Genomic DNA, 21,267 nt, shown 5'->3' with positions numbered 1-21,267 from the left:
GAGCAGCCGGGTGCTCGCGGCGTCCGAACGGGCTCAGGTGAGGGGCGGCAGGGGACGGGCGACGGGAGCCCCGAGCCGGAGGCCGCGCGCCGGGGGCTGCGAATCAGGGACGCGCTGAAACAGGGGCAGAGGGAGGACCATTCCGGGCGGCGGAGGGGCGCGGGTCCGCCTGCGGGGCTGCTGCCCCTTTAAGGTTGCCGGGGCGACGGCTCTGGCCAGAGCGAGGCGCATTGACGTCAGCAGCCGGGTGCTGATTGGCTGCGGCGCGGCTGTTTCCGGTGGCGCCGTTGCGGAGCCGCTGTCGCCGAGTGGAGCGGGGCCGGGAGGGCGTCGTTGAGGGAGCCGCGCCGGCCGTCTCCGAGCCCGCAGCCCGAGCCCGCCGCCGCCCGTCCGCAGGTGAGGGGGCTCGCGGGCCCCGGCGCGCCCCGCCTCGCCGCCCGCCGCCCGCCCGGGGGCGCCGGGCCGACCCAAGATGGCGTCGCGGGGAGCGCCCTGCGGGGGGACGGCCGCTCCCCCGGCGCCGCCCGCCCGCGCGGCCTGTCCTCACGGCTGCCGCGGGCCCCGCGCTGGCCGGCGTCCGCGCCCCGCCGCCCCGGCGGCTCCCGGCTCCCGGCTCCCGGCGCGGGCCCGCCCCCGCCGCCGCGCTCGCCCTCCCCCCACACGGGCGGCGGCGCGGGGCGCGCGGGGCCCGCAGCCCTTCCGGCCGCCTCGGGGGCGGGGGCCGTGCTTTCCGCCCGCGGCCGCCTCCGCGCCCGCCCGCGGCGCTCCCCGTCTGTCCCGGCCCGCCGCCCGGCCCGCCCCGCCCTCGCGGCGGCCGCCGCCCGCCTCCCCGGCCGGTCCGCCCTCGTCAGCCCCCCCCTCGCCGGCCTCCCCGGCCCCGCTGCCCCCCTCGGGGTCTCCCCGCGGCCTTCCGACCGGAGCGAGATGGGCGCCCTCCCTCCCGCGGCCGGGGCCCAAGTGCCGCGAAGGGCACGTCCCCGCGCACGTCCGGGGTCCCCGGGAGCCCACCCCCCCCCCCAGGCTCGGGGCGCGCGCGTCCGCGCCGGGGGGAGCCCGCGGGAGTGGCCGTCTCCGTGGTCCCCCAGGAAGGGCTCCTGGCCGCGGCCTGAATCAGCGATTTTCTCAAAGGGTCTGACATACATCCTCGCATCTAATCCCTTGGACACAGCGTTGTGTTAATGTCACGACTGAATTTCCAGAAGAACGAATCCCAGTGTTTTCTTAGGGGAGACAGTGCGGTGTCCGTTTTTCAGCAGTTGAGTAACGGGGGGCGAGGGAGAGCTAAATTGTAGGCTGTAGAGGAGCCTGGTGGGCTGCGGTCCATGGGGTCGCGAAGAGTCGGACACGACTGAGCGACTTCCCTTTCACTTTTCACTTTCATGCATTGGAGAAGGAAATGGCAGCCAACTCCAACGTTCTTGCCTGGAGAATTCCAGGGACGGGGGAGCCTGGTGGGCTGCCGTCTGTGGGGTCACACAGAGTCGGACACCACTGAAGTGACTTAGCAGCAGCAGCAGCAGAACTGAGTACAAGTGCAGAGAGAGTCTATAGTCCGTTAAGAAATTAAGACCATGAAATAGGGATTTTCCGGGGTTCACAGGATGAACGCATCAATCCTGGGGCATTTCTAATAATATGCCACCAAATTTCCAGTGTCCTCTTTTTGGTCTTTTAAATTAAATTGTTGCAAACAAAAAACCAGTTTCACCTCTTGGACCCAGTCATTTCTACCACAAACCTGACCTTTGAATGGTTTCTCTGGTCAGTTGAAAACATGTGTTGATGTTCCCACAACGTTTTGAAACACAGATCTCATTGACCGATTTTGGTGTCTTTCAGTACGATATATTTCCTAATGCAGAAAATCCTGAAGTGTATTTTCAGTTGATATGGTTGTCTGACCTGTAAAAGAGGCAGTGTAAATCTAAAAGTAATCTGTGTGTGTGTGTGTGTGTGTGTGTGTGTGTGTGTGTGTGTGTGTGAGAGAGTTTATTTCTGAAGGAGCAGCAAGAATCTTTTTCTGTGGCCTCTTTAATTTATGTGCCTGTCAGGTATCTACAAACTTTCTCCTGGTCTGTTAATCAGTCTGCTGACCTGTTAATTAGTTATTGACCTTTACCATGAAAGCTGTCAAAAGGAAACCAGTAACAGCACAGCACTGTCCCTCTTCACTGTGCTCTTTCTTTGTCCTTTGAAATTTAGTTTGATCTCATTGGTTTTGTGTGCGTTGTATTTGGAAAACGTGGGTTAGTACTGAATTCTCTTGCAGAGTGGAGAGGACCTTACCTTAATCTTCTGATCTTAATTACATGATAATTAGGAAGGAAAACAGTTTGTGACTCTTTTGTTAAGTCAGTGAGCTTCGAATTCCAGGCTCAGGTTAGGCGCCCATTACTGCATCTGTTTAGTTTACTTTCACATCGAATCCTTTAAACTGTCTAAAATTCAGTAAGTGTAGTTTATCTATTTAGTCTTCATGTGAGTTAAAAACTTGATGTTTTAACATTTCCCTATTTAAATGTTTTATAATTTACTTGTTAAGGTGTTTATATGGTGGGCTTTTTTCTATTAATAATGTATAAGATTTTCCCTTTTACTCGTGGATAATTGTGTTATCATTTAAGGCTGGAATCCGGTACAAAGAGTCTGGGATTAAAAATTGCCTTTGTTACGCATCCGGGTTTCTTTTGTGTTTTAAACCTTTTTGGTTGTGTTGGCTGGTCAGAGCCTGTGCTTGGGTGGTTTGCTGGGTGAGATCGGCCTGCTCCCCTGGGATCCGGGCTACGTGAAGGGCACGTCAGACATTCCACTTGCTGCTTCCTTGCTTTCTCCAAGCACTGACTGCCGTGCCGTGTAGTTCTCTGTCCTGTTTACCCTTTACACGTGTCCCATGTCCAGGATTCCTTTGCAGAAGAGAACTGCATGAAATTCCCTTGGGGGCCTGCCTGACTCCTCAGCACCAGCACCAGCTCCTGCTGGGGAGAGCCGGTGGCCGGCCGAGTCGGTGCCTCTCGGGGCCTGGGCCGTGTGCAGCACACGGCCTTGCCAGAATGTGCCTTCTCTTCATACTTCACTCCCTAGCCCTCACCTCCCTGTTTTAAAATTTAAAAAATCTACCTAGTGAGAATGAAATCTTTGTGAACCGGTTGCCTGGTGAGTTTGTTAAGTCGAAGGCCAGCTTGACGTTTGCTGTTTGTGACCAGCTTTCCCGAGCTTCTGTGTCTTCTCTGCAGTGAACCATGGCTTCCGGCACCACCGCCAGCGAGGAGGAGCGCAGCCTCCGGGAATGCGAGCTCTATGTCCAGAAGCACAACATCCAGGCGCTGCTCAAGGACTCCATCGTGCAGCTGTGCACCGCGCGGCCCGAGAGGCCCATGGCCTTCCTCAGGGAGTACTTCGAGAAGCTGGAGAAGGTGAGCATGAATGGGGAGCGCGAGAGCTGACCCTCACGGTTGTTAAGTGCAAGGTTGGAGCGTGTTGCCGAGCTCTATCTTTGGGAAGAAAAGGAATTCTGACCAAATAATCATTTATAATCGTCACCATCATTTAAAATAGAATTTCAGGGAACAAAGGCAGTCAGTGCATTTGCAGTGACTTGTAGCTTTGTAACCAGTGGGATTTATCACATCTACCCTGATGCTCAGTGTACTTGGCTAGCAGGTTTTCCAGCCACAGTTCCTTGTAACTGCTTTAATTAATACATAAAAAGGACCAAATAAAATAACTGAGTTGGTTCAGTTGATTGGAAGCAGTACAGCACTGGTCAGCAGAAACTGTCACAAGACTGTGAATCGATTAGACTGCAGTGAAAATTAAAAAATAAAAATAGTGCATCAGTGGCGTGAATTGAGAACTTCTGCAGTACTTGAAAGCATTTAATGCTGTTTTCTTCAGCAAAACAAGTAAACTTGTAGGCTTTATCCTACGTTTGAAATCACTGTACTGGAGCATACAAGTCTGGCTTGTGACTAGTATCTTAGAAACTCTGAGTTGTCCAAGTGTGTCTTATTGTAAGATATGTCCCAACATAAATCGACTGTGGAGCAGAGAGAGCAAGATTGATGGCTGTCAGAATTCTACTTTATTTACAGTTCTGGTCAGGACTTGTTTTCTCTTGAGAAAAAAGAGATTAAGTTTTTACTCATTGTTCATCCTTATTGTGTGTGTGTCAGTGGGACCTAAGCATGGGGTATGTGCTATTCTAAGCAAAGTGGTCATTTTTCTTCAAGGTCAGTGCTTTCGTTCAGTCCCCTCAAAAAAATGATGAATGAGAAAGTCTGGGTTGTTAACAGTTGTGAGTAGTTTGTTTGATTTGCTCCGGAAATTTCAGCAGGCTAAAGTTACAGATTTTCTTAATGCATATTGAAGTTGTGACGTGGTTCATAATGACAGTGTACCACTTGGGAGGCATTTTCTTAGGTGTATGATTGTTAATTATCTAGTTGTATTGCAGAAACTTTTATACTGTATTCCACTGGTTTGGACAGCTTCTCAATCAGCATAATTAGTAAAAGAATCTGTTTTACTAATGTTCAAAAAATGTTTGGGTGGCTCAGTGATTGGACCCTTTTTCCCGTTTTCTTGGAAAGCTGTTGAAATTGGTGTCTAGTACCATGATTAGAATAATTAAAAACAGCAGGAAAACCTAACCAGTCCCAGTGAATGTAGCCTTAGTGTTTTGGAATTGTGGTAGAAAGTCTGGTTTTTCTCTTATTTAAGCGGTTTCTGGTAGTGGAGCGCTGTAGCACCAGGCTGCTCTGGGCCTTCCCTCCCTGTTTGGAAGTCAAGTGCGTTCCTGGAGGTCTGGTTCTGAAGTCGGTCACCGGTCACCGTAAGGTGATCCCTCTGCTCTCCGCATATTAGTAGCAGCCACCTGCTGAGCGGACGAGGTGGGCGAGGCACGCAGTGTGTGTCTTTTTGTAGGGAGTGTGGGTGCCGTGCTGCCTCAGGGCTGCGCTCTGACGGCCCTGCTGGAGCACTGACTGCAGGGGATCGGGAGGACCCTGAGAGGCGTCGCTGTGCACGCGGGGTGTGCAGGTGTGGTGTGTGCCGGCCTCTCTGCCCCGAGTAGGAGGCACAGCTTAGCATTGTTGTGTGAGTTGTGGGCTTTTGTTCACTCGCATCCATTCCTTTAGCCAGGGTTGACTAAAGATAAGCGGATGTTGGAGAAACTCGGGTTTCAGCTGTGGAACAGGTCATTTTTGTACGTTAGGTGTTGAGGTGTATGTCTGAGAATACAGGCTCACTCTTGTCTCCTTTGCCGTGCTAACCAGGGCTCATGTTTCTGGTTCCGGCAACTGCTCAGTAAGAGATGCCCCAGAAGCCTGTCAGCTGGTCCAGTGAAGCGTCTGCAGTTCCCTTCAGGCTGTCGTTTGTGATCCGAGTCCTCTCTTGCGTGTGTGTTCACATGAACCTTGCCAGCTAGTGGATGAGAGGCTTTGTGATGGCTCTGACCGTGGAGTGCCTCCTGTGTGCCAGGTGCTGTGTGAGCCATTGACCTTCTGCAAATGCTCATTATTTCAAACGTGTGAGGCTGGTGACTTTTAGGGAGGAAGCAGGAAAGCTGAGCGAGGGGTCAGGGAACGTGGCCGTGGCCACCCAGGGACCAGCTTCTGTTGCAGCACCTCGTGCCCCCCGCGCCTCAGTGGTTTACTCCAGACGTCCTGACACTTGGCCGTGCGTGTGCAGCGCTCTCTGCTCGGCCTGTATTGTCTTGGCTGCGTGTGTCTTGTTCTGGGGCTCAGTGGAAGGAGCAGCCGTGTGTAAGGCATGCTGTTCTCAAGGCAGAGCGGTCAGAGGCTCCAGGGGCCAGAGTGCAGCCTCACAGGAGGGCGTGGCGTGGCAGAACAGGCCACGTACCAAACCCCACGTCAGTGGGCTGGGACGCTGGCTTCACCCTTTGGGAAGAATGGATGTCAGGGCAAGGAGGATGGTGGGAACACACTGAGTCAGCCGCGGGCCAGAATCAGGACCTAGTGTGCTGGGATGCCCTGACAGTAGGTGGACTGGGAGGGCTCTTTTGAGGAGTGAGGACCCTGAAGAACGACAGCAGCGCGAAAAAGGGCGTGAGAACGTGTCGTGATGCTCGGGAGAGACGAGTGACCTCAGCCCTGGCTCTGCATCATCGGGATCAGGACACATCAAGCACTGTTGAAGCTGGAAACCCAGGAAGCATTGTTACGACCGCAGTGCTCTTGGCACTTCAGAATCGTCTAAGACAGTAAAAACTCCCTTAGATAAGACGGTACTTCCAAACGAAGGGTTACCTGTGAGATTTTTCATGAATTTTTGTGAAATGTCAATGACAAATCTTGGGGGGGTAGAATCTGTGTTTTCATTTATGCTCTTGAACTTTAAACTTTGGGGAGACTTGAGTTTTAAAGTTCTTTGTTAATATGGAATGAGAAAAACCTTACCTGTTACTATAATTACCAGAATGACAATGAAGTGAGTTTTCTTTGAAAATTTTTTAAAAAACAATTTGGTTACATATTTGCCCGTGGATCAGCATGACAGTGAAAAGTCTTTTTCCTACGCCATTGTCTCCCTGGAGCGCCGCCCAAGTTCCATCATATACGGGCGTTTATACACGTGTGTCCAGTGTGTGCATGGTGTCCCATTGTATGGACATACGTTAATTATGGGCGTTAATCGCCACATTGATGACCATTTTGGTGGTTTCCCGTATTTTGCTGTTAAAAGCTTTGGTATAGTGAATAACTGTGTGTATCTGTAATTTCACATACATGCATGTTTAAGTGCCTAGCAGTAGACACACTTTATTATTTGATCAACAGGTAAGTGCATTTGTAACTAAATATGCAAATACATTCATGTTAGTTTTGTTATAGGCCTTTGTTACTGTGTTTTAATTGAAAAGTCTAGATGAGAAAAATAAAGCTGGTTCCTCCCTCCAAAAGTTAAAAAAAAAAAAAAACCATCGGGCACAAGTCTCCTGATAGAAATAAGTGCTGTTCTTGCCTCAGTGGTGGTGGTTCTAGATGGTTCTTGCTGCACTGGTGTGTTCTTTGTCTTGATGCCGGATGCAGAGCTGAGTACCAGGCAGGAGAAAAGGCCGCCACCTCCTTCAATTCTTTTTTATCAGAATTTTTCAGAAATAATTAGTAAATGCTGTCATTTAGAATTTCAAGGCTGATTTAGGAAAAGAATGGAGAGTGAGTCACGAATGAGGAGGTGATAGCTCGCCACTCTCGGCTTGTTTCATTCGGGTTTGGCGTCAGTCATAACTCATTCTCTACTGCAGACCTGAGGGGGATTTCTTTTTAAGGCCCTAGATCTGAAAAATAAGATTGTTAAACGGTTGATCTTGGTTTCATTTGGATTGGTTTAATCAGTTGTTAAAAGCAGGTAAACCGAGTGTCAGCCCTGCCCTTTGTAAAGAAAGCTTCCAGCTCTGTCAGGGTAGGTGTGGAGCCCAGGCTCCAATCCCATTGTGTTACCTGTTGAACATGCAGACCGCAGGCTCAGCTCTCTCTGGCGCTGGTTTTGTGTTCCCCTTGCCTCGTGTGATGTGGCGTGGCAGGTCCACGGGCTTCGGGTTGAGCTAGTGGAGTCGCCTGACGGTCTGGACTTTGCTGTGCCTGAGTGCTGTTCCTAGGTGGCGTGCGTGGGCGAGGCAGGGAGCTCACACCCATCTCCCAGGGTTTTGTTTTGCAGTTTATCGCCGCTGAGTGCCTGCAGATGACGGTCGCTTGGCGGCCGTGGTGCGTGTGTAGCTCTTCTGTGCGTGCTGCGTGCCCTTGTGCCAGTGGCTGTTTGTTAGTATCGCGTCTATCACCATCTGAGGAGCAGTATAACCTTTCAGAGTATTTCTCTTCAAATTCGACTCTCCGTTTTCTCCTGTTCTTGATTGGCCTTTGCCCCTTAACTTTCACGTTGATACGGAGAGATTTCCAGTGACTGAGAAGGACTGGCGTTAGAATAGGAGAACGCCAGTAAAGAGCACCAATGCAGGGTCTCATTTTATAAACTTGTAATTTTTTAGGAGGAGGCAAAGCAGATCCAGAACCTGCAGAAAGCAGGCAGCCGTGCAGACTCGCGGGAGGATGAAATCTCCCCGCCACCCCCTAACCCCGTGGTGAAGGGCCGGCGGCGACGCGGGGCCATCAGCGCTGAGGTCTACACCGAGGAGGATGCCGCGTCCTATGTTCGGAAGGTACCTGCACTCGGGAGTGTCTCCTCTGATGAACGTGCTCTGTTCCCAGTAGTAAACACAGATGGAGTGGGCCGTACTCCATCCTGCGCTGTTCCTGGGTACTGGGGAGCACGTTTCTGCAATAATAGGCCATCAGAGGAAGTATCTGTAGTGATTATAAAACAGTGAGTACTTGAGTTTGAGGGATTTTCTTTTCCGTGGTGGTGTTTTGCATTGAAAGACCAGCAGTACTTTTTGTCTTGAATTGTGGTGTCAGGTTTTGACGTCCTCTCATTCACGGGGTGCCTTTAACCTTTTACTCGGTAAGCGTCGTTCATCTCCATTGGCTCTTTCTGAGAGCCAGGCTGCCATTTCCAGTTACGCGATTAGCCTGAAGGGGGAAGATAATTGGGCCGGCAAGAGGTTCTGAGACTAACAGTGCATGCTCATACTTCAGAAGATGACCAGTGATCATAAAACGCTCAGGTGTGCCTCAGTAATGACCTTGGGTAAGGTGATTTTGGTTTGTTTCCTTGGTTGTTGACTAGGAACCAAATACCAGCCTTTCAGTGCAGGCCTAGTTGTAGACAAAGGGGATTAATTAGTATTTGTTCACTCAAAGTCAGTATCTGTGGGTCAGAGATAGTGTGAGAGTGTTGTGTTGAAAATACTTAACTGTGGTGAGCTGGCGCACTGAGCCCAGCTGAGAGGAGCTACCCCACATCCAAGGTCAGGGGCAGTGGCCTAGAGTGCCAGGCTGCAACGGCTCAGGAACGGCTGAGAGGAGCTACCCCGCGTCCGAGGTCACGGGCGGTGGCTGGGAGGAGATACCCTGCGTCTGAGGTCAGGGGTGGTAGCCAAGAGGAGACACCCCACGTCCGAGGTCAGGGCGGCGACCGAGAGGAGACACCCTGCGTCCGAGGTCAGCGCGGCCAGGAGAAGTCACCTCGCGCCCGAGGCCAGGGGCGGTGACCCTGAGGAACCACCCCGAGTCCGAGGCCAGGGGAGGTGGCTGGGAGGAGCCACCCACTCCCGAGGCCAGGGCCAGTGACCGGGAGGAGCAACCCGAGGAGCGGCGGCTGCCCGGGCACAGGAGGGCCTCGAGGAGTATTCCCACGTTGAAGGTCAGGAAGGGTGGCGGTAAGGAGATACCCCTCGTCCAAGGCAAGGAGCAGCGGCTGTGCTTTCTGGAGCAGCCGTGAAGAGATACCCCACGCCCAAGGTAAGAGAAACCCAAGTAAGATGGTAGGTGTTGCAGGGGGGCATCAGAGGGCAGACACACTGAAACCATACTCACAGAAAACTAGTCAGTCTCATCACACTAGGACCACAGCCTTGTCTAACTCAATGAAACCAAGCCATGCCTGCAGGGCAACCCAAGACCGGCGGTCATGGTGGAGAGGTCTGACAGAATGTTGTCCACTGGAGAAGGGAATGGCAAGCTACTTCAGTATTCTTGCCTTGAGAACCCCATGAACAGTATGAAAAGGCAAAATGATAGGATACCAAAAGAGGAACTCCCCAGGTCATTAGGTCCCCAATATGCTACTGGAGATCAGTGGAGAAATAACTCCAGAAAGAATGAAGGGATGGAGCCAGAGCAGAAACAATACCCAGCTGTGGATGTGACTGGTGATAGAAGCAAGGTCCGATGCTGTAAAGAGCAATATTGCATAGGAACCTGGAATGTCAGGTCCATGAATCTAGGCAAATTGGAAGTGGTCAAACAAGAGATGGCAAGGGTGAACGTCGACATTCTAGGAATCAGCGAACTAAAATGGACTGGAATGGGTGAATTTAACTCAGATGACCATTATATCTACTACTGCGGGCAGGAATCCTTCAGAAGAAATGGAGTAGCCATCATGGTCAACAGAAGAGTCCGAAATGCAGTACTTGGATGCAATCTCAAAAACGACAGAACGATCTCTGTTCGTCTCCAAGGCAAACCATTGAATATCATAGTTATCCACGTCTATGCCCCAACCAGTAATGCTAAAGAAGCTGAAGTTGAACGGTTTTAGGAAGACCTACAAGACCTTTTAGCACTAACACCCCAAAAAGATGTCCTTCTCATTATAGGGGACTGGAATGCAAAAATAGGAAGTCAAGAAACACCTGGAGTAACAGGCAAATTTGGCCTTGGAATGCGGAATGAAGCAGGGCAAAGACTAATAGTTTTGCCAAGAAAATGCACTGGTCATAGCAAACACCCTCTTCCAACAACACAAGAGAAGACTCTACACATGGACATCACCAGATGGTCAACACCGAAATCAGATTGATTATATTCTTTGTAGCCAAAGATGGAGAAGCTCTATACAGTCAACAAAAACAAGACCAGGAGCTGACTGGCTCAGATCATGAACTCCTTATTACCAAATTCAGACTCAAATTGAAGAAAGTAGGGAAAACCGCTAGACCATTCAGGTATGACCTAAATCAAATCCCTTATGATTATACAGTGGAAGTGAGAAATAGATTTAAGAGCCTAGATCTGATAGATAGAGTGCCTGATGAACTATGGATGGAGGTTCGTGACATTGTACAGGAGACAGGGATCAAGACCATCCCCATGGGAAAGAAATGCAAAAAAGCAAAATGGCTGTCTGGGGAGGCCTGACAAATAGCTGTGAAAAGAAGAGAGGCGAAAAGCAAAGGAGAAAAGGAAAGATATAAGCATCTGAATGTAGAGTTCCAAAGAATAGCAAGAAGAGATAAAAAAGCCTTCCTCAGCGATCAATGCAAAGAAATAGAGGAAAACAACAGAATGGGAAAGACTATAGAGATCTCTTCAAGAAAATTAGATGGGGTGGGAGGTGGGAGGGGGGTTCAGGAATGGGAACTCATGTACACCCGTGGCGGATTCATGTCAATGTATGGCAAAACCAATACAGTATTGTAAAATAAAAGAAAAATAAAAATTTTTAAAAAAAGATACCAAGGGAACATTTCATGCAAAGATGGGCTTGATAAAGGACAGAAATGATCTGGACCTAACAGAAGCAGAAGATATTAAGAAGAGGTGGCAAGAATACACGGAAGAACTGTACAAAAAAGATCTTCACGACCCAGATAATCATAATGATGTGATCACTGATCTAGAGCCAGACATCTTGGAATTTGAAGTCAAAGTGGGCCTTAGAAAGCATCACTGCGAACAAAGCTAGTGGAGGTGATGGAATTCCCGTTGAGCTGTTTCAAATCCTGAAAGATGATGCTGTGAAAGTGCTGGACTCAATATGCCAGCAAATTTGGAAAACTCAGCAGTGGCCACAGGACTGGAAAAGGTCAGTTTTCATTCCAATTCCAAAGAAAGGCAATGCTAAAGAATGCTCAAACTACCGCACAATTGCACTCATCTCACGTGCTAGTAAAGTAATGCTCAAAATTCTCCAAGCCAGGCTTCAGCAATATGTGAACCGTGAACTCCCTGATGTTCAAGCCGGTTTTAGAAAAGGCAGAGGAACCAGAGATCAAATTGCCAACATCTGCTGGATCATGGAAAAAGCAAGAGAGTTCCAGAAAAACATCTATTTCTGCTTTATGGACTATTCCAAAGCCTTTGACTGTGTGGATCACAAGAAACTGTGGAAAATCCTGAAAGAGATGGGAATACCAGAGCACCTAACCTGCCTCTTGAGAAGTCTGTATGCAGATCAGGAAGCAACAATTAGAACTGGACATGGAACAACAGACTGGTTCCAAACAGGAAAAGGAGTACGTCAAAGGCTGTATATTGTCACCCTGCTTATTTAACTTCTATGGAGAGTACATCATGAGAAACGCTGGGCTGGAAGAAACACAAGCTGGAATCAAGATTGCCAGGAGAAATGTCAATAACCTTATATATGCAGATGACACCACCCTTATGGCAGAAAGTGAAGAGGAACTAAAAAGCCTCTTGATGAAAGTGAAAGAGGAGAGCAAAAAAGTTGGTTTAAAGCTCAACATTCAGAAAATGAAGATCATGGCATCCGGTCCCATCATTTCATGGGAAATAGATGGGGAAACAGTGGAAACAGTGTCAGACTTTATTTTTTGGGGCTCCAAAATCACTGTAGATGGTTACTGCAGCTATGAAATTAAAAGATGCTTACTCCTTGGAAGGAAAGTTATGACCAACCTAGATAGTATATTCAAAAGCAGAGACATTACTTTGCCGACTAAGGTCCGTCTAGTCAAGGCTATGGTTTTCCAGTGGTCATGTATGGATGTGAGAGTTGGACTGTGAAGAAGGCTGAGCTCTGAAGCTTTTGATGCTTTTGAACTGTGGTGTTGGAGAAGACTCTTGAGAGTCCCTTGGACTGCAAGGAGATCCAACCAGTCCATCGTAAAGGAGACCAGTCCTGGGATTTCTTTGGAAGGAATGATACAAAATCTGAAATTCCAGCACTTTGGCCACCTCATGCGAAGAGTTGACTCATTGGAAAAGACTCTGATGCTGGGAGGGATTGGGGGCAGGAGGAGAAGGGGACGACAGAGGATGAGATGGCTGGATGGCATCACGGACTCGATGGACGTGAGTCTGAGTGAACTCCGGGAGTTGGTGATGGACAGGGAGGCCTGCCTTGCTGCGATTCATGGGGTCGCAAAGAGTCGGACACGATTGAGCAACTGAGCTGAACTGAACTCAAAGCAGCCTTGTCTAAATATCTAAGGTAGCTTGACATCTAATTGAAATGTTGGTTTCAGTCATGAAGTTGTTTTGGTTTATGGAACATATGGAATGGTCATTGGACTTTCTGCTCTTTCCTAGGTTATACCGAAAGATTATAAGACAATGGCTGCTTTAGCTAAAGCCATTGAAAAGAACGTACTGTTTTCACATCTTGATGATAACGAGAGAAGGTAGGTGATATTTTTTTTCCGGTACAGTTGGGATCCCAAACTAGTTGCCTCACTGTTGGAAGTTTTAAAGCATCTTCATAATTGTTGACCTGGTGCCACTCCGGGCTGAAAATCTGGAAGCTCTAAGGTTAACTAACAGACTAAGATCTGTTAGTTTTAAGGTTAATGTTTTGTAACACGAAGCCTTCTCTCCCTGCAGTGACATTTTTGACGCCATGTTCCCGGTTTCCTTTATTGCTGGAGAGACGGTCATTCAGCAGGGTAAGGGTGGCCACTTTTATGGCAAGTGCTAGTGTTAAAGTTGTGGAGTTTTTTTCCTCTTGAAGCCTACCATCTTCCTTTTGGTATACTGTTGGATTTTCTTATTTCTTTAATTAAAATCGTCTCAGCTAAAAGTAAAAGGCACACTTTGCCTAAGGGACTAATATTTCCCTAATGTCAGTGTAGTCTGGTTCACAGTGACTGTTGAAGAAGATTCGTGCATTTTCACTTTGTAAGGAATTCCAGAGCCACATAGGTTTTATGTATGCTTTATATTTATCATTAACCGGTCCGAGGAAGATAAAGCAGGGAGTGAGCCACACTCAGACTCTTGCTCACCGAGCTCATCTCTGTGGAAGGCTCTGTCCCTCCTGCTGGCTCTCACTTTGCCCACACACACTGACATGGAGCTCAGCTTTGGGTCTTCCTCTTTTCCTTTCTTATTTAGTCTCAGTATCTTCATGGGGTTTCAAAGGCCATGTATTTTCTTTTTTAGTGACAGGGTGACACGTTGTTACTATTGTATCTTGTTTGTTTTAGATGACACAGCAGTTACCATTTCTATACATAAGTGGCTTGCTTAAGTTATTTTTCAGAGGCGACTTCACTGTGAGATGACTGATGACCCTGGTCAGTTTTATGACTTGTAAAATATATTGCTGGACTTTTTGGTTTGTTCTTTTTTAGTTTATAATTTGCTTCTGACTTTTTTACTCTCCTCACTTTTAGGTGACGAAGGGGATAACTTCTACGTCATTGACCAAGGAGAGATGGACGTAAGATTTAATAATAGCAAAAATATGTCGAGACTCTTTTAAAAGTCAGCTTGTCACTTACTGCTTCTCAGAGGCCTGAGGGCTATTGCATCCTCGTATGTTGGATTCCTTTTGCCAGATGTTTCACTGACACCAAGAAAGGCCATTTTTACTGACACATAAACTTTCTAAAGGTAGTTTCTTTGGCTGAATGTACAGTTCGGAACTTTTGCTGGGTTAGCAGTTCAGGCACGTGTGCCTGCTTTGCAGGATAAAGTCGGGGGTCTCGACAGGTCATCAGCCGGGAGACTTGGTACAGCCTCTGTCCTGCACATCTTGCCCCTCCCATAAGAGCATTAGAAAACTCAGGGGCACAGCATGTAAAATGCTGACCAGCACAGTGCCTGGCACAGGGCTCTGTAAATACACCTGCTCAGTGGCTGTGTTGTGTCCGACTCTGTGGCCCCACGGGCTGCCGCGCGCCAGCCTCTCCTGTCCTCCTCTGTCCTGGAGGTTGCTTATGGTCATGTCTGTTGCACCGGTGACGCCGTCTGACTGTCTGGCCTCTTCTGCCCCCTCCTCCTTTTGCCTCGTAAACACGTAAGGAGCAGTGCCAGTGCCTAGGTCACTGCGCTCACCGTCCGTGCTGAGGGCCTTTTTCTCCCCAGATAATTAGACCAGCTGTGTCATAGACACTCTGGACATGTCTGACTTGTCACAAGTCAGGTGTTTTGCCCTGTTGTGGTCCGGAAAGGTAACATCTTATTTTCTACAACAGAGTTCAGGATTCTGATCTTTGAAAAGAGTGTGCGGGTTTTTAATCCATATATATTTGTGTATGTAGAGATAACCAGCACTTTTGTATTTTAGGTCTATGTCAACAATGAATGGGCAACCAGTGTTGGGGAAGGAGGGAGCTTCGGGGAGCTTGCTCTGATTTACGGGACTCCTCGAGCGGCCACTGTCAAGGCCAAGACGAACGTGAAGCTGTGGGGCATTGACCGGGACAGCTACAGAAGGATCCTCATGGTGAGACCCGTGCGAGTGGGTGCAGTCCACCGTCCAGGCTGTGTGACTCGCGTTCGACAGTGCCACCGCGGGAAGATGGGAATACTTGTAACGATTGAATGCTTGACCTTAGCGTTACCCGTTACACCGTTTGCTACAGAGATCTTTTAGAACAGAACTTTGGCTGAAATGATACGGGAGACAGACACAGGGTGTGTGTGCAGTGGTCAGCTGATGTTTGGAACTGTCTCCGTCGGTCAGCGCATCTCCCTTTGGCCAGTCTTCACACAGACGGACGGCGTGATGGACGCTGCGCTGACGTTTCTGTGATAGCAGTTTGAGTCCTTCTTTCTGTGGGGGATGGGGGTTGTGGAGAAGGACCCTAAGCTGGAAGTATACTCAGCTTTACTTGGGGTTTTTTTTTTTTTTTTTTGCAGAACTGATAATTTGCTTTTTTGATGTTTCAGTATTTGATTAATTCTTTGGCCATATACTTGGTGTTCCTTTTAGGAGCAAGTTACCAAGAGCTTTTTATTCAATGCAGACCTTACCGTCTCCAACAGGAGAAAACAAGCAAGCTCTGAGTAACTGCTGTCAGTTTACCTGAAACAACATTTCTTACTCCACAGAGTTCTGTGATGTACACAGTTTAGAGATATGACTTTCTTTTTTTCATTTACAGGGAAGCACGCTGAGAAAGCGGAAGATGTATGAGGAGTTTCTTAGTAAAGTGTCTATTTTAGGTAAGTTGGGAAGTTGCATGGAGAATCGCTAAATTGAAGTGTTAGTAATGCTTAAGGAAGTAGATTCTGTTTCATAAAAATGGCTTGAGTTATCAATATATTTTCACAGTCACAAAAAGCATGGGAATGTGAAACTGAAGTTTGGCTAAGAAGTAATTTCAACTTGTGTTTAATTTGCTAGTGGATGGCTGACCTCTTAGTTAGAAATAAGTGCTACTGATTCTTCCTGGAAGGATAGGAAGGCTGGACCTGTCCTCCAGACGGTGGATGGCTGGTTACCCCCGGGACTGGGTCTCCATTGCTCTGTCAGTGAGTTTTTTCAGTTCAGGGAAGTGAGTGTCACCAAGAATGTGTTTCTTCTGTGGAAAGGTTTGGTGTCACTTGCTGGCTTTCTCTGAAAAAAATGCTAGAAGTTTGAGGAAATGCAGAGCAGCGTGATTGGAAGTGCTGCTGTGGGGTCTGTGGCATGGACTTGGAGATGTTGTCACAAGCTGCTCTTTGTGGAGGGAATGGTAGATTTCATACGGCCGCATGAGTCGTTGCTTTCACAGTGACTTGATTTCGTGCCCTTCCTTTCCTTTCTCAGAGATGATTACTTCTAGTGTCTAGAGTGTTAGTTTGGCCTTTGGGAACATAGGTTATTTTTTAGTTATTCTTATTGGTTTTGTAAATAAATCTGAGTTATTTCTCTACATTTCTGGAACAGATTCTCTTTGGGTCGTATAATTGCAGGTTTGAGTTGCATTGATGGCAGTCTTTGGCAATATGTAATGATCACATTCTTTTCATTCCTTTCCCACTGGATGAGTTGGTGTAGATTAGCTTGGCTCCTGGGCCCCTGAATTCAGGAGGGTGCGTGGGCCATTTGCACGTGACAGGGTGTTGATGAGAGAGGGCTAGTTGAAGACAGGTGCCAAGTTGAATCTGAGCCACACTGGAGTGTTTCAGTTGACTTTTTATACTTTTTGTTTTGAAATTTTTAGCAATACCAAATAACAGAGAAACTCTGTTGCTATCTGCCTTTTAGAATCTCTGGACAAGTGGGAGCGTCTCACGGTAGCCGATGCGTTGGAACCAGTCCAGTTTGAAGACGGGCAGAAGATTGTGGTGCAGGGGGAGCCGGGTGATGAGTTCTTCATTATCTTGGAGGTAAAGACGGGGCAGCCCCGGAGGGGGAAGGGGGCGCTGGTCCCCAGCTGCAGCTTCTCTTCTAGGGTCGCCTGGCAGTTTCAGGTGAAGGCCGTCCTTCCCTTTGAAGTGCTGATGTTTGTTTTTCTGCTAGGCCACCACGTTTTAAATGAGTTTAAGTCAAAGTCAGAATTGTGGGAGGTATTAGCCAGATTCAGATCTACTTAAATTAATCCTGCTTATACAGGCCGAACAGAACTCTGCCATTCAACGTGCAGACTGTGAGGTGTTGTACATTTTTGTTAAAATCATGCTTTGGGGCTGTTTGGCAATAAAGGGCCCAGCTCAGGTCTTTAAATTCTCTGTTTCCCTGTGTTTTATGTGCTCATGACTGTGGACATGGAGACCCACACAGCTGGTGTGTGCTGTGAGGGGGTCAGGAGAAGCTGCCGGTATCTCTCCAGCCAGGGGTTGAGGCCGTCTTAGTGAGCAGGGCCAGGCAGGAGCGTGTCCAGGCTCTTCTGAGCCCTGGCGTTTCTGTCGCAGACAGAACTCTTGTCACTGTGAGGCAGCAGGCAGGGACAGTACCTGGAGGAGCCGGGGTGTCGCTCACGGACACCTGTGTCCGTGAAGAGCCGGTGTGCCTGGGTCTGGCCCTCCTCCCGCAGTTTCTCGCCTCAGTCCAAACCCTGGCGATCCCTTGCCTTGATGCGAAGCGCCGCCCGCAGGAACTCTGGGGATGGAGGTCACGCCTGTGCTCACTCTCCAGTCCTCTCCATCATATGAACACAGAAGATTTGAAGCAGCTGCTGAATTCTGCTTCTCTTGGCAGAGCCCTAAAGTCGCAGAGGGCGCCGAGCGTGCCCCCTGGGCGTGGGCCGCATTAACGTGTCTCGCTCTCTGGTGGTCCCATCGCAGGGCTCGGCCGCGGTGCTGCAGCGGCGCTCAGAGAACGAGGAGTTTGTGGAGGTGGGAAGGCTGGGCCCTTCGGACTACTTCGGTGAGTGGGCCCCGCGGGGTGACGGCCCTGCCCAGCGCGCGCCACGGTCCTTCCTGCGCTTGTTTCCCTTCTCCTGAGCTTCAGTGCCCGCTTCAGTGCCCACGTCAGTTGCTTGGCTCTCAGAGCGTTTGACCTTGACTCAGTTAAGAATTACATTACTGTCTCAGGTCTGTCGTTTGGTGGTTTCTCTGAAGTGCGCATGTCGTGTGGCCTGGATGTCGTGTGGTCTGGGCGAGTCTCTCTCTGCTCTCAGGGTGCCTCTCGGAAAGCGTTCCGGGAGTGTGCCCGCTCTCAGCCCCCTCTCCCCTCCAGGCGAGATCGCTCTGCTGATGAACCGGCCCCGTGCAGCCACCGTGGTGGCCCGCGGCCCGCTGAAGTGCGTCAAGCTGGACCGGCCGCGGTTCGAGCGCGTCCTCGGCCCGTGCTCCGACATCCTCAAGCGCAACATCCAGCAGTACAACAGCTTCGTGTCCCTGTCTGTGTGAGGCCCGCCCCGGCCCCGCGCAGCGCCCGCCGCCCCTGGCACCGCAGCTTCCTGTCGGCTTCTGTTCAAGTTGCTTTTGTGGCACCGTTTTTATTTTGGAGCATTACTGAGTGCTCACACAGCTAAATAAATAGAAAGGTTCTCTGAAGACTTGGCTGTCCCCGCCTCTCTGTGCAGTGTTGGTGTTCGCCCCCCAGCCACCGCCGCCACGCCCCCAGCCCGCTCGCTGTCTGCCGAGGGCTGACCCCGCTCCACCGAGGGACCTGGGGGCTGAGGCGGCAGTGCCCTTGAAGTGACGCCCGCCTTCTGCTACTGTACGTGTTCTTTAGACTGTGGCCGTGTGTGCCGTCGGTCTCTCTGGAGTAAATGCTTTCTCATGAAGCTCTGAGGATTAGGAAGAACAGGTGCAGAAGAACCTTCGTGTAGCAGGACATCTGTCTGTAAAGTAGCCTAAGGTGGAGACGCCCCTTGTTGCTGTGATACGACCAGGTCTTTTCTCGTTTAATAAGAATCTGTATTTGCCGGCTGAGGGCCTGGTTCTGTCTCTCTCTGGTGGCTGAGGCTCCCTCTGTAGCACATTGAGGTGTGGCTGTCTGTTCCTGCTTTCTGCGTTTCACTCCAAATCATAAGCCACAAATGCCAGTCCTGGTTGAACGACAGATGCCTCAGCTCACAGATTCCTTAGACTTTCCTCTTTCCAGCCAGTGCCAAATGCTCATCAGCAGGTGCCGAATTGATAATGAGAATCCGAGGTCTGCATTCTTGGCTGTGAACTCAGAGCTTCTGGTTAGTGCACACCCTTCAGGTGACTCCAGGATGGTAATCTCTTACGCCCTGTAAGCCCTGACTCCAGGAAAGATACACTCCATGTCGATGTGAAAGGGAAGAGGGGTTGCTGAAGGGGCGACGGGCAGGCAGCTCGGTGTCGGGACCCTGCCCCGAGCTCGCTGGGGCGGGGCCTGGGGCGGACGCTCTTTACTTGCTTCAGCGCCGCCGCCACCGCTCGCCCCGCTTTACATCCGCTAGGCTATGGGGCTTGGGCGTGCGGTAGGGCGTGTCTGTGTTGCACGCCCGTCAGAGGGGCCTCCCTGCGGAGAAGTTGTGCTTCCCTCTCCACTGTTTTATTCCCTGGGAGGCTTTTCTGTGTCAACTTGCTTTGAGTCTTAACTGTATTTCAGTATTTTCCAGCCTTATCAACCTTGTGTGGTTTAACTATCCCCTGGGCGCCAGTGATAGCCCCGCTGTTCATCTGTTGGTTTTAAACAGCATCTCACCGCTCCGTAATGGAGGCACTCTTGGGTGCCTTGTGATCTTTGTAGCACAGCGTGGGGGGTATGCTTGGGAGTGACTGCGAGCGTTTCTCCTCCATCTGTGCAGCTGTGGCTCCGATTATTAATCCCTTCTTACTCTTTCCTGGGTCATTAAATTGGTCATGGTGCGTGTTTTTCACAGATTTGAACAGTTTTTAGGTTGTTGCTAGTTTGGAGTATAAATCTGGGAAACATTTTATTTACCTTTTAGTGTGGAATAGAAAGCCACCTTATTACAAATTTTTTATTTTTCAAAATTATACTAAATGAGGACTTTTGATCTGTATTTTGTGTTTAGCTGCCTTTTTATATTTAAAATATTAAAAATTGTTGGTTAGCTTAAAGCTTAATTTGATCTTTGTTTAAACGCCAAAACTGTACTTGAGAATGTCATGCGTTTGCAGTTTCCTGTATGTATATGATCACGTTCATGTGTGTTTAGATAGCCACAATGCTTCCTAAATGAATTTTGCTCTTAAGTCATTTGGCTTTGCTGTTTACCCCTTTTTGTAGTTTTTAATCTAAGAAAATTGAAGTCTGAATTTAAGAATGCTCACATCTTGAGCTTTCCCTTTGTGCAGTCTGGGTGCATACGAGGAATCGCAGTGGCGTCGTCTGTCTCAGTGGACATCCCGAGCTTCAGCGGCCGTCCTTCCTGGGCTTGGTAAGGGAGCCTGTGAGACCTCCAGCTCTGGACAGTGTGGGCCGCCCAAGGGCCACTCCGCATCGTTTGCTGGCTGCGAGTCCGGTTAGACTGTGTGTGCTAATGTGCTCTCTTCTTTTTGCTATAGATTGTCTCAACAGTGGGTCAAGTAATAAAAAGACTAAATAATTTAATCCTTCAACGGATCAGTCTTCCTTCCCTTTCTCCTTTGCTTCTCTTCTCCGTCCCCACTCCCCCAGAAACTCTGAATCCAAATCCGGTGCGCAAGGGTGAAAATCTATTGTGAATTAGGGGATGAGGGGATCATCGAAAGAATATGTTTCTTTTCAGTGTTTTCCAGTTCAGTTTGTCAGTGAATCTAAAACCCTTACTTTCAGGATAATTGAGATGTACCGGATCTGTTTACTGAATGATGGAAGGAAAAGATTAAATCAAGAATTCCTTTTTGTTAAGGGTAGACTGGTTCTCCAGCCTTGAAACTTTCCCAGACTGAATGGAAAATACTCCTAGGTCAGCATGCTCCTTGGTTTAAATTTAATAAGTGCATTCATATATTTAGGTGTGTGTCTGTGTTCTGCACACATACAAAGTCATTTCTTCTGTTTACGCCTCAGGTTTCTGAGGCGCAGGAGGCTTAGCTGAGTCTGAGAATGGTAGGCGCTTCTCTCCATGCCCTGCGGGAACTGGGTGCTGCCTCGTAGCTCGAGCGCTTCCTCCCGGCGCAGTCACCTCCTCCCGCAGCCCACTGGAGCTGGAATATTTAACAGAACACAGTTGAAGAGCATTTTCCTGGGTTGACTATACTGGTTGTAGATTAATTGTCCCTCAAACACTGGCTCATATGAAATCCTTTTTAATGATGTGAGTGTATTGATGTCATAAAATTGAAGTTATGTGATGTTAGTTTG

General features: G+C 49.3%; 1 protein-coding gene across 1 annotated transcript; it reads left to right on the top strand.

The window, feature by feature from the left end:
• The first annotated feature begins 280 nt into the window (after positions 1-280).
• PRKAR1A (protein kinase cAMP-dependent type I regulatory subunit alpha) lies at positions 281-20,487 on the top strand. Its single transcript, XM_068975832.1, has 11 exons — positions 281-396; positions 3,234-3,413; positions 8,006-8,176; positions 12,915-13,006; positions 13,206-13,267; positions 13,997-14,043; positions 14,893-15,051; positions 15,713-15,773; positions 16,801-16,922; positions 17,820-17,901; positions 18,214-20,487. Exons 2-11 carry the CDS (start codon positions 3,240-3,242, stop codon positions 18,384-18,386), a joined length of 1,143 nt encoding a protein of 380 aa, XP_068831933.1. The 5' UTR covers positions 281-396; positions 3,234-3,239; the 3' UTR covers positions 18,387-20,487.
• Positions 20,488-21,267: the final 780 nt, after the last annotated feature.

Source organism: Capricornis sumatraensis, chromosome 8 (assembly GCF_032405125.1).
Source record: "Capricornis sumatraensis isolate serow.1 chromosome 8, serow.2, whole genome shotgun sequence".
Lineage (NCBI taxonomy): Eukaryota > Metazoa > Chordata > Mammalia > Artiodactyla > Bovidae > Capricornis > Capricornis sumatraensis.
Note: the sequence above shows the minus strand (reverse complement) of the source record. Positions and strands in the feature narration are given on the sequence as shown.

What these genes read in the sequence shown, in the direction of transcription:
- PRKAR1A (XM_068975832.1), top strand. Translation starts at nt 3,240, where the DNA reads ATGGCTTCCGGCACCACCGCCAGCGAGGAGGAGCGCAGCCTCCGGGAA. An exon ending in CCGCGTCCTATGTTCGGAAG is followed by an intron (nt 8,177 to 12,914) that starts GTACCTGCACTC and finishes GCTCTTTCCTAG; the next exon opens with GTTATACCGAAAGATTATAA. An exon ending in TTGACCAAGGAGAGATGGAC is followed by an intron (nt 14,044 to 14,892) that starts GTAAGATTTAAT and finishes TTTGTATTTTAG; the next exon opens with GTCTATGTCAACAATGAATG.